The following is a 12,727-nucleotide window of genomic DNA, read 5'->3' on the forward strand; positions in this document are numbered from 1 at the left end:
TATAATTCATACAATGCTGTTCAGCTTTATGTGATGAATAGTGCCATGGAAGGCTTAAAAGAATTAGTATGTACCTACTCCTTAACTTACTTTTCTTGTCAGTAAAAAACTACCTTATGTATTTTCCCTTTCTCTTACTCCAATGTTAAATGAAATCTGAGAGCAAGGATCATATGGTCTAATTTATACTTTGTGGTCATAAATTTTTGTTTATTATTATTTATTTCAGAGTCATATGCTATTTTAATTAACAGTATTTTATCAACTTGCGTCATTCACACTCACGTCATCTTAATCATTTCACCATAAACATTTAGTTTTGATGAATTGTGCAGGAAATTTCTGCTTGAAATAAAACTATATTTAGATTATGACATTTATTTTCCAAGAAAAGGTGTCTTTCAAACACTTAGCCTATGGTATCTCCCATGCTATCTCCACTGCATTCAGGTCATTGAGTGCACGACTGCATGGTATTTCCAGCATTTAGTCTACTGCATGCACTCATGCATTGACAATAGTATGACCCATTTAGACCCATTTTCTTTTCAGATAAGCTGAGCAATGCAAACTATTTTTCACTATTAAAACTTAGTGTGAAAATGTGAAAATTTCAAGACTCCCCCTACATCTTGTTTTGACATCCTTCAGGGCAGGAGCGATCAAGTCTCCCCCAGAAAATGGATAGATGGATTAGAGCGTTCAGATTCACAGTAACTCCCCATCCATCCATCTTCTATACTGCTTATCCTCTTCAGGGTCACGGGAAAACCTGGAGCCTATCCCAGGGAGCATCGGGCATGAGGCGGGGTACACCCTGGACAGGGTGCCAATCCATCGCAGGGCACACTCACACATGCATTCACACACCCATTCATACACTACGGACACTCTGGACATGCCAATCAGCCTACCATGCATGTCTTTGGACTGGGGGAGGAAACCGGAGTACCCGGAGGAAACCCTCGCAGCACGGGGAGAACATGCAAACTCCACACACCCCCGACCCTGGAGGTGTGAGGCTTAACCAGTAAGCCACCGTAGTAGCCCCTCACAGTAACTCATGCATTTTAATACCTAAACAATGTTCAAAGTGGCAACATGCTTATGACAACATGCTTACACCGTATCCCCAAATGATTGTAAAGTGTCTCTTTTTGTATATTATATTTATTTTTTTTTAAATGGAGCCCCCTGGCAGTCCCATTTGGAGTTAAGGCCAACCTGTTTAGAGTTAAGCCCCTCCCATTAGGAGCTGGTCCAGCCTACAGGAATACATACTTGGAGAAAAGGCACTGCTGTCCACATCCCCTTATATGACAATTTTTTTCTATCATGCACTTCCACTGCAAGGCCTTAATAGCAAAAGCAGTGACTTTCACTTATCCAGTCACAAAAAAAAAAAATGCTGCTAAATGTCCAAGTTTATCTGATGTCCTAATATACCTGAATTTACCCTCTCCATCTGTGAACTTACTATTATGAGACCATGAAAGAATGTTATGGAACCGTACCCAGGTTAGTTTCTAGTTAACCTTCTAGTTACAAACGCTTTTACCTGACAAAAACCCACTCGCACAGCTCCATCCACTGGATCAGATCTGGGGTCCAGATACCATACTTCCATCCGTCCACTTCAAATTCAAATTCAAATTCAGATGGTACAAAAAAAAAGTACCTAGAAGCAACCTTCCTAGATGTTCCTTGTCAGTTCTTATAAGAGAACATTGTTTTTCAAAGTTGCCAGAGTGTTTTGGGAAGACCACTGATTTTGTTAACCAAAATACAATATTCCCAGAACTTTATGAAATGGTTCTAGCAAATATTGGAGCCAAATGCTAACATTAGAGAAACATTCTGTGTTTGCTGGGAATCACACCCATTCAAATACTTTAACTCAAGAATGACATCGGAGAGACAAACTTTTGAGTTTTCTAATATATATAACTGCTAAGTTGTACTCAATTTTTTTAATATTTTGGCTATGTTGTGACAGGTTTTCAACAGGACAACACTATTTAAAATACATGGAATTCTAAAATTGATGTTTTTAAACCCATGAGAATGCAAATTTCTGCACTCAACAATCTTTATTAAACATGACTCAACATTATGCTCAACTATGCCAAAAACAATAAATTTTAATCATACTGCTGTGTGAATGAATTATGATTTTTTTTTTAAAGTGGTATGTATTCTTTAGTGCATTATCTTCTTGCCATCCCAATATATGCAGTCTTCTGCTGTATGTATACGAGCAAGGAATCCAGTGATGCACTTGTCTAATTATCCTAGTAAAATTGTCTACTACTTCAAGAAATTGGAGCCTAAGATCCTCACCAATTGCTACCAATGTACCATCCTGACTGGATGCATCACTGTGTAGTATGACAGTTGCTCCACACACAAGTGCAAAGCTCTCCAGAGTAGGGAGAACTCATCACAGGCAACAGTCTCCTGGCCATACAGGATAGCTCACAAAATGACCTCAGACCTCAATCCTCCTGCATGCAAACTATTTTCCAGATTCCCATCTAGGACACAATATAGAAATATCCAGTCATGGACAAGCAAGTTCAAAAGCAGTTTTCAGTTTCCACTGCTGCTTGGTCATTTTACTTTGGTGTAATACTTCTCTTGTAGTCTTGTGTATACATTTTAACCCTTCCTATACATGTATAAAATGTATCTTGTATTTTGTTTATTATACTCTTGTTTGATCTGTTTTATTCTATTTTGATCAGTTGTGTAAGCCCGTGTGTTTCTGTATTTTGTGTCTTCTGTTACACATAAAAGGATTTATATCCTCCACATATTGCACAAATGAACAAACTTGCTTTTGTGAACTCTCCTCCTACTCTTAGCCACTTTACTGCTTGGTGCGCCACACATTCTCATTCAGCTTTATTGCTTATTTAATGTTAATGAGGAATTGCAAAGAAAAAAAAGTAGTAGTCACTGTAGATATACCATTTTATTGTTCAGCGTTGTTATCATTGCATCTTCTAATAACATGGTGATAAAACTTACTATAATCAAGATAAAACTTACTATCAATTGCTATAACTATAATCAAGTTATCCAAAGCCAAATCAAGAAATGCATTATTTCCTAGTCAGAAAGAATAAGGACATAAATTCTACTGTAAACAATTTATTTGAATTCAATTTATATATAAAATTATGTTAATTAAAGAAAGGCACTGTTAATGAAGCATGAGTATTGGTTGTCTGGGTGCAGATTAAACTTTGATCTAAAAATGTACTTGACTGAGCTTTTACCATCAAACAGTCATGTACATGTCCATGCAGGCAGAGGGTTTGGTTTGAGTCTCAGCAATGGCACATAGTTTGTCCATGTCAGTACAGTGCGTCATATTGTAATGCAGTTTCTTTCTTCAGAATAGCACGATTAATGTGCTGCTAAATTATGCACATAGACCTCTAGGCAAAATAAAATAGCCCCAACAAAGTATATATGTGTGTGTGTATATATATACACACACACACACACACACACACACACACACACCCCCACACACAAGATTAAATTATCTACTTACAATATATTTATCCTAAGATTACATTTGATCTGTACCCAGACAGCAGCCTCAGCTTTACCTGGTCCTTCCAAAAAACGTTTTTCATATGTATAACATATTTGCTCTAACATAATCCAAATATACAAATATTTCTCATTATATACCCTATAGTATAAAACAATAAAATTATTTTTGTCTAAAGCATCCATGTATTGTGTGTGTATATTTAAGGATCCATATACATGTATCTTTTTAAGGATTGCTCATAATTAAATGAGTGGGAAACGCAGCAGTTCTGTCTGAGCGTGAGTGCGCTGGAGGTTACGAGCTGAACGTCTTGATTTTCTGTGTGATGTCTGCACAACAGATGGGGCACTTGCGAAGAGGCTCGGAGCACTTCTTGCAGGTCACCAAGTGTCCGCAGGGGATGAAGACGATCGCAATGTCACTGTCCATGCACACTTTGCAGAGCTTTTCACGCTGCAGCTTCTCCAGCTTCTTCAAGGGGTCTTCGTCTAAAAACCATTAGAAAATGTTACACCCCGATTTGCTGCATGGATATCTTACTTCAGCGAGAACAGAAGATTGCAATGAACTGTACTTACTCAGAGTATCCTGACACATATCAGAATCGCTATCAAACACACCACTGGTTATGTCTACAACGACATCTTCCATAGTTGAATAGTCCTCACGGCTCTCTGACTGCAGTACATTTGATGCTGCTAAAGAAAAAGCAGAAGTAAGATGCGTGCCAGAAAAAGCCCATCAAATGCATTTCAGATGGCAAATTTTGTGGACAAGACTGACAATACATGTCAACAAATACAATAAATCAAAATCAGATGTACATACCTCTCTCACGACTGGAAAATCCATTCTAAAAAGATAAAAATATGAATAATCAAAATTAGAATTCAATGCCTGCTCGATGTTGTAAATGTTTTTTGTTTTTTTTAAAGCACTTATCCACATTAAATATGAGATTAACAGATTTTATTAGTTTCACTCACTGAAGAGCTGCGTCCTGGAGTTCTTAGCTGAACGCTGTTGATAAACTCTTGCCCTTTTTCTGCGAGCAGGAAACTGCATCTGTTGGTCATTTCAAAAGTGGATTCACAGGTCAAGTGCAGTACTGTACATATACAACATCTCATAGCTAATTGGTCACAAGGTGTTGATGAAATTTCTATGACAGCAGTACCGATTGTAAGACAAAATACAGGTTTGTATTAATGCGGTCTCTCATACGCCATCATCATATGCTCCACATTACTAATAATAAACATGCTGTAAAGAAAAAGTTATAGTCGTTGATATGGTGATGTTTTCTGTAAGGATGTGTTTAACATTTATGGAAAGAGTATCTAGTGTCGGTGCTTTGTAACAGTCAGTAAGGTTTCTGATATGGGAGAGTATTCAGGACAGAACATTTTAGGTGCTTTCTGGTTTTTCCTGTACCTTGACAAGCTGTGTTTTATTGTCTGATTAAGTTAAAGAGAAAGAAAAACAGAGGCTTCCGAGGGGATGACTTTATAACTGCTATAATATACAGTACGTGATAACAGGAACTAGTGTGTTTCAGAACTTTAAATAACTACAAATGGATAAAAAAAAGTACACCTTATTTTTTAATAAATAAAAATAAATAATCTATGGAAAATTGCTGTGGTATAAGAGGAATAAAACGCTTAAGGGCACACTGTCATAGGAAAATAATCACCTTTGGTGTGGTAACAGTAACTCTACTTCATATTGAGCCTCATCACATCACCCCATTGTTGATTATGTTCCTATAAAATTTTGTCCCAAAACGTTTTATTCCTTACTTAGCACAGAAGATTAACTTTAAATAAATCAAAAGTTTCCTAGACTACAAAAGAAAATAATATGAATTGTCAACGACTGCAAAAACATATTGTGCCTGTGTATCAAACAAATTACTAAACACATTATTTTAATTATGTAAAATTCAATTAAGTCACTATCTACCCATCTACCAATCGAAAGTAGCTAATTACCCTGGATAGTGCTTGGCATGCTCCTCCCACGGGTCCTCATCTGGCTGCCAGTTCTTCAGACGTCCTCCACATTTGAAGCAAACCACACAGTCTCGGTCACCTGCATAAACAACATGCATAACAGTGGCATGAAAATACATCACAATGATGTGATTGTAAATATGTCCTATTACAATCTGCACAAGACAAGAAAAAACAAACAAACAGTAGAATGCTCGAAATACGCCTTACCTATGCTAGAAAACCCAGCTCTAGCCAGCCTTTCAGGGTTGATGGGATGCACTCTGTCCCTGAAGCTTTCAAGGCGCTCCTCAAAGGACTCCATTGAACTGTTATGAGCACTGCTTCTCTGTCTTGGTTGCGTAGAGGGGATGTTCCCCACATCATGACCCAAAATGAAAAAGCAGTTTGGGTAAACTCTGGCATGTTCCTGCCAGGGATCATCACCTTCCTCCCAGTTGACCAGCATGCCTGCGCAGCAGAAACACTGCACCCTGTCTTCTTGCCTGTTACTCTCTGGCACGTAAAACATCCCAGCTTGCACTAGGTCATGAGGCTGTACTGGAGACCAAGAGGGCCAGTTGCTGAACGTCCTCAGCCGTGCATCTTCGCTCTTCATATGCGGAATCCTGGGATACACCGACTCATCCACTACTTCTCGTGTTCTTAATCTAAACTCCATGGCTTCTGCCTCCTCGTCATAGATGGGGCCAGGAGACTGAGGGGAAGTTCCACTAGCAAGGCTCCTGTGATGAACGCACCTGAGGAACATGCAGGCAGGTGAGACGTCATGGTGTCTTTCTACTGGGTTGTCTCCTTGGTGCCAGTCCTCAATGGTGTGCAGGCAGCTGAAGCAGCACACTCGATCAGATTCACCTGTGAAGTAGAAACCCGCTCGCGCCAACCTCTCTGCAGGAACTTGCTCAGGATGGGGAAAAGCCCGGAACGAGTTCAATCGTGTGCTCATCGCAGACCAGTCTGGCAGTCCGTCATCAGTTTCAATCTGTTCAAAACTATTAGAGTCAGCCATCGTCGCAATGAGAATGTCAGCTGAAACACAAATACACAAGATCCTTAAGTACCATGTGAATAAAGAACATTACTAGTTGTCCTAAGATTAAACATAATTCAAATAACTTGGAAAAATCACGTCAATCAATTTGGAGTAGCCAGTAAGTAAAGGAAACAAGTTACAGAAATCAGGAGCCATGGTTTGAATAATACTAACCATGTAAACAAGTTACGCAAACCCTACAATTGTTTTATACTCAATGAGTAACATGTTTATCAACTCAGTGCATACTTCTTAAACAAAACTCATAAATGTGTATGCTATTTTGTGACAGCTATAGAATTACAGTTCGTAGAATTATTTTAAGAATACAATTCCAAATGTTTTCACACTCAATCAGCAGACTGAAGGAAACGGAGCAGATGACGCAGGCATTGAGTCACGTGACCACCCCGCCTACATATAATCACCACACCTAAGCGCATTATAACATCCAGAATGGAGTTTCAACTCCCGACAACACCTGAGTGAGTTACTAAAGCGTGTAAATATTTACAACCTCAAAAAAAAAAAAGAAAAAAGAAAAAGGTTCAACTGCAAACCTGTTTTCACCTGTATCTTACGGCACGTTTTGTAGTTGAACAGCGTTTACTGCACAGACATTTCTGGATATTTCCCTCTTGCGGAAAATCAGAAAGAGAAACCTAGAATGTTCATCTTCAACTCGCATGCCCAGAAGTTTGCCCTTTATTCCAACGCGTAGTCTCGCACTTTCTCGCGATACGTCCTACGTGTATTTTAGGATAAAAGCACCTCTCTATGGAAAGCTATTGCAATACATGACGGTGTACTTTAAAATAGGACAGGGCGCGTAGTTTTCTTTAGATACAATCTATTATATTCTGAACAGTATTTTACAGTTAAAATATGTGGGATTTTTTTTTTAAAAAAGGAAACTAATTGTTTAGTTATTTAGCTTAAGCTTCGCGACAAGCTCGACGGATAAATAAACAAACAAATAAATAAATAAATACAGGTTGGAGAGTTGTTAATGTTTTCAGTCAACTATCTTAATAGTTATAAACTATTTTATGGACGAGTAGTGGAGAAGCACTGGTGAAGCCAAATGAATAAAACAAACCAAACTGTCTACAGGTGTGTTTTTGTTTGCTAGTGAAGTTGGCAGAAGAGGTGATATGAATCCGTGTATTTATATATTTATTTAACCGTCGAGCTTGTCGCGAAGCTATAACTAAATAACAATTCATTTTCTTTAAAAACAAACAAAAAAAAAATTGACTGTAAAATACTGTTCAGAATGTAATGCACTGTATCTAAAGAAACTACACGATTTTAGTGCTTGTTTTTTTATTTTTATTTTGGAATTGCACATAAGATAAGACTTCTTGTGAAGCTTCCCTGATGGAATTATACGTGTATAGATTTTTTAGCGCAAATTTGTCCGCCGCAAAAAAAAATTGACTGCTGCAAATATTTTTACACCTTCACTCAACTGACATGTCCGGACATGTGAATACATCCATATATATATATATATATATATATATATATATATATATATATATATATATAAAATTATATTTTTACATGCACACACACAAGTGAAAATTGCATTTCCAATACTAAACATCCAAACGCAATCAAAAATTGACTGCACGACGTCACCTTTTAATGCCTACAGTATTATTACACATGACAAAGCAGTCATGCGAGAATATAGTCACAGTTTATAGTAGCATTTCCGTTATTCCTCTCCAAAAGAGCTCTTTGATCATTGCTGGTATTAGTTTAAAACAAAGACTAGATAAGGTCCAGCAAACACTTTAACTTTGGTCAAATTGATTGCCTTGTTGTCAGCGACGGCTTCCTACTTAACAATTCAACCAAAAGTACAAAAATGTTTGGTCCAATTGTGACAAACTATTTCAATACTGTTCACCTTCCCACACACAAACATTTTTCTGCGAGCAGGAAACTGCATCTGTTGGTCATTTCAAAAGTGGATTCACAGGTCAAGTGCAGTACTGTACATATACAACATCTCATAGCTAATTGGTCACAAGGTGTTGATGAAATTTCTATGACAGCAGTACTGATTGCAAGACAAAACACAGGTTTGTGTTAATGCGGTCTCTCATACACTATCATCACATGCTCCACATTACTAATAATGAACATGCTGTAAAGAAACAGTTATAGTCATTGATATGGTGATGTTTTCTGTAAGGATGTGTTTAACATTTATGGAAAGAGTATCTAGTGTTGGTGCTTTGTAACAGTCAGTAAGCTTTCTGATATGGGAGAGTATTCAGGACAGAACATTTTAGGTGCTTTCTGGTTTTTCCTGTACCTTAACAAGCTGTGTTTTATTGTCTGATTAAGTTAAAGAGAAAGAAAAACAGAGGCTTCCGAGGGGATGACTTTATAACTGCTATAATATACAGTACGTGATAACAGGAACTAGCGTGTTTCTAAACATTAAATAACTACAAATGGAAAAAAAGTACACCTTATTCTTTAATAAATAAAAAATAATAATCTATGGAAAATTGCTGTGGTATAAGAGGAATAAAATGCTTAAGGGCACAATGTCATAAGAAAATAATCAGCTTTGGTGTGGTAACAGTAACTCGGTAATAGTAACAAAAAAAATGTGACTGCTGCAAAGTTCACTACGTTTCGTATTTTCATCTCCATATTTTATTTTAGCTTCAGCATAAAGTCCAGTAAGTGGTATAGGACACTGTTGGGTACCCTGACAATGGAGAGAGAGACTAAAGCAAGTAATGCAGGGGAACCCAAAAGTATTGCGAGGGAAAATACAAATAATCTCACTGTGACCCTTGTGAGACCTGAACCATTTACTCAGTATTTATTCAGCTGCTGCTCATTTACACACTGGATTTAAGTTTTTAATCTTGATTGGGGAAATATACTGCATATTAATGCCCATGGCTTTGGAATGGGATGTTCAATGGCCAGGTGCCCACATACTTTTGGTCATACAGTGTAAATAATCAGGCAGAGCAGTGTTCTCTTGTGCCGTGCTTAGACAGTCGGTATTACAAAATGCTACTGTAATATTTCTTATACAGGCCCTTATAAGTTTACTGTGAACACTCTTCCCTCCCTGTGAGCACCCCTGCTCTATGTTTCCTGGTTCATGTGTTGGTACCTTTTTCTCTTTGTTGACCCTGATGCAAACAGATGAAGCCCCTCACCATTTGTACGGTTCAGTGTAAAAGGAAGTCGGGTCAGTGTAAACGGAAGGCGGGTCAGTGCAAACGGAAGGCGGGTCAGTGCAAACGGAAGTACCGCGGCACATATAAACTTATTGTAACATATTAAACCCAGGGTTAGTCTTAGAAACTACAGCAAAAGGCTGTTTTTATTGTGTGAGGGAAATTATTCATTTTTACTTTGTAATAATTTTGTTTCTGTTCATATTCATCTGAGGATAACACCTAAGGCCATGTCATGTCACTGAGATCAGTACAGAATGTTTATCTGCTTACAGAGACACAAACATGTTCTTCTGTTGAAGGTTCATCTGCACATCTTCTAATTCCCCTAAAACAAAGCCTTTTTGAACTGCCTCAAACTGCTTCTTATCAGTACACAGAAGTGTGTCATGCTCTGCGTTTCATATATATAGTAGTGGTTCAGCACAAGCGCTTCAGAGTGCTCTCATTATTCTATCCTGCTTTATTCTATCCTGTATTAACCATCTTTCTGTAATAAACCTTTCTTTTTTTACCTTCAGAGGACGAGTCTGCGAGTGTTGTATAATTTCCACGACAATTTAGCGTCTCCTGGCTCGGCTGCGCGAGTCTTTTCAGCTTTTCTGGGCAACAAGCAAACAGGAGGACGCCCGAGGAAAAGTTTCACCCTAAAGTCCGTATTGACACGCAGGCGGTTTTACCTTTGCTGTGTAGAGCCAAAGACCGATGCAGCCTTACCACAGACTGGTAGGAATCATCAAGAATTTAGAATTAGAATTTTATGAAGTCATTGTGTATTGCTGACTGTATGGAAGGGAGTCAGTGACATAAGAAATGCGTGTATTACACTGAGTTAAGTATTACATGGAACGATTTCTTATAAGAAATTCCAGGGACTTCACCTCTGCGACAGCAGAGATATTGGTGTTTCTTAGATCACAGCTTCAAAACTAAGATATATACCGACGGGTGTATATACTAAAACAAGCAGTAGCAGAACTTCGTCTAATTGTGACAAACTATTTCAATACTGTTCACCTTCCCACACACAAACATTTTCGAAAACAATACACAAACGTATAAAAAGACAAACTGCCCACTCACTTCTACATACCCTGAATAACTTGGGTTTATGCTAACATGCTAACCGAGCTAGCGACAGTACAAACATTACCAGGAAAACCCCGGGATCGGTTTATAACCATTACTCACCTTATGTTGATAAATCAGGTAAATCTGACCCTTATGTATCTGATGGTACTGTTCAGATACTGTTATATACCGACAGCTTTTCTGTTGACAGACAGCTGACCTGCTCGACCCTTCTACTGCAAGAAGTCCAGAACCACAGCCAGGAGGAGGGGCGTGACGTCATCAAGACGCGCTTGCGACATTGTTGGCATTACACCTCGGGCACAGGAGGTCTACATTTCAAAAATATTTTTACTCTCTCTCGTCTTAGTTTTGGCTTCCATCGCACGTTTTTTTTCTTGTAATTTTGATTCTTGCACTACAACTGCAATTACTAGCTGAGGAACTCGAGGTTGATCAGGGATTCGTACAGGAAGATTTGAATATTTAAAGACGATCATGGCTATTCCCTAGGGTCACTATAAAGGCACAAGGAAAGATTGAATGAATGATTTTATGGTACAAATGCTTGCTTAATAATTATCGTGCATGCTGTTTAATCTACAGTGTGTTAATCATATAAAGAGGCGTGGAACGAGAAACCAGGAAAAGAAGAAACAGAGAGAAAAGCGCCATTACCGTCGGACCTACCCAAAAGCATCTTACACCCTACCGCCAGTTCAAGAGGAGATTTACACAATCATTCCCGAAACCTGGTCTTCCCTCACGGAAGCTCGCCAAGAGATATGGGCCTCAGCTCTCTGGAATATCTCCCCAACAACTGGACAGTGAGATTAAGTCCCATGAATGGACACACGAACAGATGAGAATATTAAAACGACAGCTGCATAAAGCACTTGATCAAATAATTTTCTGCCTGCACTATGTTGAACAAGCTAGAAATATGTTATATGCTAAAAGAAGAGGAAGATACATACACTTTGTATATGAAGATACCATTCAGGCTCTGAATGACATGACTGTTGAATAAGTGACTTAGCTCTTATACCCATATTAGGAGATTACTTCCTGTTTTAACAGCTGAATGAAAAGTATATACAGCTGAATGAAAAGTGAGATTTCGCCAAGAACTTGCGAGGTGAAGATTTGCGCCTCGGTTTTGCTCTTGTGCCACTCAAACCCTACTGGGCTGTAAACATGACATGTCTGTCTGTCGTTACGTGTGCCTAACATGATGCATTTATCGTCCTTGTGATGAGACGCTCATGTTTTTATGTCTTCATGTGCGACTAATTTGTGCATTTATTATTTTAGTGATTAGTGGCATTTCTGATGAGCATTCATTATGAGATGCTTCTGTAAAAGTGTCTATGTTCCTATATCCTATATACTTATGTAAACATATTTACTCTTATATCCGAGTGATGAGACGCCTATGATACATATTGTTATTTTGAATCAATAAACCGAAGCCTCATGGTAGGCGATTCGAATACACTTCAAATAACTAGTAACGACTCCTGATTGAGTCATAGGCGAATTTTTCTTTCTTTCTTTTATTATTTTCTTCCCACTCCACTAGACCGGCTTCCTACACAGAAGGTTCCGAGCCCAGAGTTCCCGGTCTCCGCCTGATAAAGTAGGAAGGGGTACTCATTACAGAGCATTAACTAAAGTCCGTAAGGCAAGCATATAAATGGGATTATATTGCAAGTAAGAATCTCTTTTTGGGGGGAATCTGAAATACAGTTGATATCATTGCATCTTCTAATACCATGATCATAAAACTTACTATAATCAAGATCAAACTTACTCTCAC

The 12,727-nt window shown here is 38.2% G+C and overlaps 1 protein-coding gene across 5 annotated transcripts; it reads right to left on the reverse strand.

The window, feature by feature from the left end:
- Positions 1-2,723: 2,723 nt before the first annotated feature.
- Positions 2,724-11,166, reverse strand: xiap (X-linked inhibitor of apoptosis). 5 transcript variants are annotated; one of them, XM_053630941.1, is made up of 8 exons: positions 11,029-11,116; positions 10,353-10,560; positions 5,794-6,612; positions 5,563-5,662; positions 4,555-4,633; positions 4,397-4,421; positions 4,147-4,263; positions 2,724-4,056 (listed from the first exon to the last, which is right to left on the reverse strand). In XM_053630941.1, exons 3-8 carry the CDS (start codon positions 6,590-6,592, stop codon positions 3,863-3,865), a joined length of 1,314 nt encoding a protein of 437 aa, XP_053486916.1. In that variant the 5' UTR covers positions 6,593-6,612; positions 10,353-10,560; positions 11,029-11,116; the 3' UTR covers positions 2,724-3,862. The 5 variants fall into 5 exon arrangements, with proteins under 5 accessions (XP_053486916.1, XP_053486914.1, XP_053486915.1 ...); XM_053630937.1 differs by having other exon boundaries at positions 2,725-4,056; positions 4,147-4,266; positions 11,029-11,114; XM_053630939.1 differs by lacking the exons at positions 10,353-10,560; positions 11,029-11,116 and adding an exon at positions 7,187-7,391 and having other exon boundaries at positions 4,147-4,266.
- Positions 11,167-12,727: the final 1,561 nt, after the last annotated feature.

The sequence above is a fragment of the Ictalurus furcatus genome, chromosome 8 (assembly GCF_023375685.1).
Source record: "Ictalurus furcatus strain D&B chromosome 8, Billie_1.0, whole genome shotgun sequence".
Lineage (NCBI taxonomy): Eukaryota > Metazoa > Chordata > Actinopteri > Siluriformes > Ictaluridae > Ictalurus > Ictalurus furcatus.

Excerpts from the sequence above, each read along its gene's own strand:
- xiap (XM_053630939.1), bottom strand. The coding sequence starts at position 6,592 with ATGGCTGACTCTAATAGTTTTGAACAGATTGAAACTGATGACGGACTG. Across the intron at positions 4,422-4,554 it reads CTCCAGGACGCAGCTCTTCA|AATGGATTTTCCAGTCGTGA; the intron begins GTGAGTGAAACT and ends TTATCTTTTTAG. Across the intron at positions 4,267-4,396 it reads ATTTTCCAGTCGTGAGAGAG|CAGCATCAAATGTACTGCAG; the intron begins GTATGTACATCT and ends CTTTTTCTTTAG.